Genomic DNA, 5639 nt, shown 5'->3' on the forward strand with positions numbered 1-5639 from the left:
GCGGTACGCGTTGCGCAACGCGAAGAGGGTAAGGCAGTCGGTCGGAGAGGAAGGGGATGGCAAGAGCCCACGACGACGGCGACGACGACGGCGACGACGACGACGACGACGACGACAACGACGACGACGACGATCCCAGGCACATGTGTCGAACCTGAAATATGTAGGCGTGGTCTGGACGGTGCTAGCAGACGCGTCCCGACGAGCGAATATGTTCACCCCGTTGCTATGCTCCACCCCCGTATAACGCTGCAGACATTGCTATTGGCCAGTGCCACCCTCGTCGCGCCTCCACCTGCCACGCTCGCGCTACCCTACGCGACAGCTACCCCTAAATACGGGGGATGCGCGAACAGTACTCTCATTTTAACGCGAACCGCCGATACGACACCGAGTGTTCGCCACTTTAGTGCGCCCCGGACTGTGACACCAGATCGGTGGATCCGTTAGGGGTTGTTATAGTTTTGCTCTTTGTGGCTTATTTCGGACTTGCATGCTTGCAAAAATCGGTTTTGGCAAAATAGCCTTGTGAGAAAAAGTGCAATCTGATGTTTTAAAGAAGATCCAGCCTGAGGTATGGAAAACGTGGTCCAAGTAGTGTAGTTTACAGACCGCGTAATTAGAAGAAAGACACTTGTCATCGTAATCTGGTAAGTACTATTCATGTTACTTGTGTGATATATAAAGAGATAATGATGGGACAAGTTATAAAAATTTGTTAATATTTAATTTTTTAAATCTTGTTTTTTTAAAAACTTTTTATTTAAGATGGTACTCTAATTTACAATGTAAATCGTTGATCAATTGTTGTATCATTGTTCTTATTTATACATTAATAATATTTAGTTTTTATGAGATCAATTTGAGAGAGAAATACGAAATAATTATTTAAAAATATATTATCAAAATAAATTATATATCATATCAATCGTAAAAAAAATTAATGTTCTAATTAACATGATTTTATACTAGAATTTTTCGCCTAGTTGCCTTGCTATAAATAAAAGAAGTTTCTGAAATTGAAATTTTTTAGTTTTATATAAATTACAGATTATAATCAATAATAAAAGTTTATCAATATTTTTCTGAAATAAAATTTAATTATAGCATGTTTTAATGTATTTAAAATATTGTATTTTTGCTACTTGCATTTAATTTTTATAATGTTTATAATGTTTTGTAAGAGAATATATCTTTTCAAAAACATATGAAGATTTTTTTTGATATTACGTATAAATAAGAACAAGTATTGTCTCAACTTTTCTCGACTATCTCGACAACCTACCTTTGCTCTGATTCATGCTTCTTGAATGTAGGACATCTGGGCCGAGTGTATCGAATTTTGGTCAATCAATCACTTCACGTCGCTACGACATTAGCACTCACTGTCCACTTATTGTCATTGTCGTAGGTCAATCATCCGGAGCGAGCAGGATGACAATGGAAGATCGCACGGGTGGCATCGACCGTGCCACCCCCGCGACCTCGACGCCGGCTACGACGGTACTGACGTCGACATGCCCTTCGTCCATCAGCGACGTCACGCCTGATGCTTCGTACCCCCTTCAACGAGCTAGCAAGCGCTCCTTCGATGTCGCTTTCCTCGTAGCACCCGACGAGAACCTGGCGCGTCGACAAAATGAAAAATTGCGACTGGTAACCGGTCGGAAAGACCGTCTACGAGACGATATTTCCATCGATAACGTTCTGGATACTGATAGGTTGCCGCAGAATCTTACCATCAAGCACTACGACAACGATTCTGGCGGTTCAGATCGAAGAAGATTGCTGCATTGCACGGAGAATTCGCTAAGTCCACCGTACGTATCGCCTAGAACCTTGACGCCAACTTTGCCGGGGCTTTCCCCAGATTCTGATGGAAGGAGATACGCGCCGACCGGTGGTCGGCTTCAGAAGACTCCGAGTCCGCCTACATTCGTTGGCCATCATCAGTCTATGCTCACTTGTCCTGAATCGACGGATTCTTCGGTCTTAGCCTGCACGAAAGTTTACGAAACTGGCATCTCTTGCGTAACTGATCGTCATGGAGAATCCCGTAGTGCCTTCACAAAGGTAAATCTAGTTGGGCAACGGAACGGCTTCAACGATGACAGCCAAGCATCGCCAAGGTCATCAATATCTCCGGATGATCGCGCGAGTTATCAGAGCAGCGTCAGTCCACCGGTAGTGTCGTTGCCCAATGCAACGAGCTATAAATATGCACCATTTCCTACCAAGATGGCGTATCCCTTTTTGACTATGGGAACAGAGACTGGTCAGTCGGGGCTATTGGAGAACCTGAAAATCCCGCAGATCGCTCAACCGCCCAAGGTGCCTAGTCCAAAGGTACCCGCTTTCCGGCCGGATCTTCCACCAGTCTATCCCAATCTTCCCTATAATCCCATCTCCGTATTTCCACCGATGGCGGAGGCTCTCGCCAGGCCAAGATTTCTGGCTACGGCTGCCGGAGTGGCCGGTCTCTTACCACCGTCATTTGCCGCCTTGACTTTACCGGCGCAGAACGTCTGCGCTAAGTGTAACCTGTCGTTCCGTATGACTTCCGACTTAGTCTATCACATGCGCTCTCATCACAAGAGTGAGAGTTCGAGCGAGGCGGCGAGGAGGAGGAGAGAGGAAAAGCTCAGATGTCCCGTTTGCGATGAAAGCTTTCGCGAGAGGCATCATCTCACTAGACATATGACCGCCCATCAAGATAAGGAGAGCGATGGCATCGTTGACCAGGTCGAAATCAAGAGGAGGACTACTGCTGTTCACAGTAAGTGACGACGAAAACTGCCGATCGAGGATGATATTCTAACAGCTGGCTATTCTTTCGAGAACTAAATTAGTGCATAACGAGAAATAACAGGTTATGGAATTTGTGATAATAATTAAATTTATCTTATTAGATTGAGTAAGAAATTAAAACATCGCTCCTTGCAAAAAACAATGTTTCAAACTACGTATCAGAAATACATACAAAAATATTATCATGTTGTCAGTAATTTGGTTAAATGAATATTTGTGCATTTTTTTAATTGTGAAAATGTTTAATGTATGGATTGACATAAGTTGTTTTATTTATTTAAATGAATAGATTTATAATTTAAAAATTTTTATCTATAATACAACAATACATTTTTGCTAGGAAAAACCTATTTGAAATTGAACAAGAAACTCAAAGATGGAAGGTCGCTCCTTGAATTTACAGCGCGCGGCATTCTGTATGATATACTATTGCGGCATTCACATTGTATACGTGTATAATAAGAAAATTTTAATGTCTATATAGAAAAAATTAAGTCTATGGATACGTCGATCCATTTACACGATTGCTCTAATATAATTCATAAACTGCGACGAAGTCATTCCCTGTTTAGTCAATATTAGGTAGGAACAATTTGTAAATAAATTTAATTGTTTAAGTAAGTTTAAATAAGAATTATCTGTAAAGAGTAGAGAGGAAGAGAGAGAGGGGGAGAGAAAGAGAGAGAGAGAGAGAGAGAGAGAGAGAGAGAGAGAGAGAGAGAGAGAGAGAGAGAGAGAGAGGAAATGAGAATAAGTGAATGAATGAAAGAGATGATTGAATTGATGATTAAATTAAATCAGTTGAAACATAAAAATCTATAATTTTTAGAAAAACTATTAAAATATTTTCTAGAAACTTTTTTGTGTAAATAAGAGATTGTCTTTTAAATATCATTTAATTCATTTTTATACGTGAAAAATATAACTTTATGTTTTATGAAAAATTAATTTTATAATTTTTGTATTTTTTGAAAAGAAGATAGGAATAAACAGAAATAAATAGTAATTTAAGAGATATAATTTTGATTTTCTCCAGAAAAATATATAAAAATATAAAATATATGATGAGCTATAATTAGTATTTGTATTTATATTATTATGTATATAAAATTCTAAAATGTTTATAAATGTTTAGAATTTTCTGTTATTTAAACTTTTTTTATAAACATGTAGATATTATGTGTTACATACTGTTGTTATGCTCGAGTACAAATATTTAATATTTTTATTTCATCTTTCATTTAAATTCTCGAAATTTTATAAATTTCAAAACATATTAAAAACTATTTGAGAACATTTAACTTGTTTAGAATAAAAGATTTAACCTAAAAACACACATAGTTTTGGACACAAAATTGTAGCAATAAAATATCTTAAAATCATGCATATTTGGGGAAAAGCAGCGTGCTAAAATTGTCAAAGATTAAAATAATCGCGGTCGTATTTCGATATATACTCACAAATTACATACGGTCCATTCGAACGACTCCATTTCCACAATGTAGAAATAAAATATTTGCCGTGTATTTACAGCAGACAGGTAGTGCGAATGTGGCGATAGCAGCAGGGGGCGGTCGGGGGTGGGGAAGAGTTGCGGAGGGTGGTGCAAGCGTGTAAAGCGCATTTCGGCCGTGTGTACGGAGGTGAGGGCGGCGTGGTAATAAATAGATCGTAAACCGTAACCCGCGTCACACACAAACCGTCGGAGCGCGCATAATGGTAGGAAACAATGAATGCCGTAATCGGAAACAGTGCCGGTTTGTTATCTGCCATTTACACTCCATTTAACTTCAAACGGCGAATCGGCCTGCGCGCATTCGCGTTTTAAATACAGCCCGGTTTCCAACCGCTGCCGAGAACCGCCCCCACCATCGTTCTCCACCCCCGTCGCACTCCCACTGACGGTATGCGGCTTAACATAGGGTTAAGCCGTCGCCGAGTGGCTTAATATTGTCCGAAAATTACGTGAATTATTGCCTCGGTGTTTCCCAATGTTATTGGAAGAATTGAATCCATATAAGAATGACACTTTAATCCAAGTATTTGTAAAGAATAAAAACAAATGTTATTATTTCTGATTATTAATTATTTTATTTTAGTTGATATTGCGATTCGGTATAATAGAATTTTGATGAATAAGATTATTCATAAGAATTTCGAGGAGAAAGGCGTATCATTAGTACGACCTATGCAGTATTCTGTATAGCAATAATCACAGTAGCGTGTAAATACAGGTAGTAAAACTTTTAATACAAGAGAGAATGCGTTTATAAATTATAGGATTATAAGTAAGATGAATGTATCAATATCGCGATTAAGAAAGAAAGAAATTCAAATATAGACATTTAATGAACGATTCGATATTACATTCTACAATTGTCAGAAATATTATCAGAAATAATATTGACAGAAATATTAACTAAGATATCGCAATGTGTGTGTGTGTGTGTGTACGAAATTGTTTTAAGATTAAATGTAATATATAAGTCTGTATAGTAAACTACACTAATCTCTCTTTATTATAAAGATATCAGATGTTTTGTTTCGTTTCATAAGAATTGATTTATCCAGATATCATGTTGTATTACTTTGTTGTAAATATCACTTTGTACATAAGCACTGTATGTAATTTAGCTCGTTGTTAATTAATAAAAGAATATCCGTGACAATTAAAACCATATGCAATATTTCATAGCCTCTTAATTTATTATCTGTCGAGAGATTTAGTTTATTAGATTATCATTATACATATTTACGAATAAAATATTAATTAAAATTTATATTTATATATTACGGAGGTATGTATTTCTATTTTTTTCTTTACCTTATCT

General features: G+C 37.6%; 1 protein-coding gene across 1 annotated transcript; it reads left to right on the top strand.

The window, feature by feature from the left end:
• The first annotated feature begins 578 nt into the window (after positions 1 to 578).
• On the top strand, positions 579 to 2784 carry LOC108689486. The gene is made up of 2 exons (XM_018196247.1): positions 579 to 650; positions 1412 to 2784. The coding sequence occupies exon 2, from the start codon at positions 1435 to 1437 to the stop codon at positions 2782 to 2784; it is 1350 nt and encodes a 449-aa protein (XP_018051736.1). The 5' UTR covers positions 579 to 650; positions 1412 to 1434.
• Positions 2785 to 5639: the final 2855 nt, after the last annotated feature.

Source organism: Atta colombica, unplaced genomic scaffold (assembly GCF_001594045.1).
Source record: "Atta colombica isolate Treedump-2 unplaced genomic scaffold, Acol1.0 scaffold27, whole genome shotgun sequence".
Classification (NCBI taxonomy): Eukaryota; Metazoa; Arthropoda; class Insecta; order Hymenoptera; family Formicidae; genus Atta; species Atta colombica.

Coding starts and splice junctions, on each gene's coding strand:
- LOC108689486 (XM_018196247.1), top strand. CDS start 1,435: ATGACAATGGAAGATCGCACGGGTGGCATCGACCGTGCCACCCCCGCG.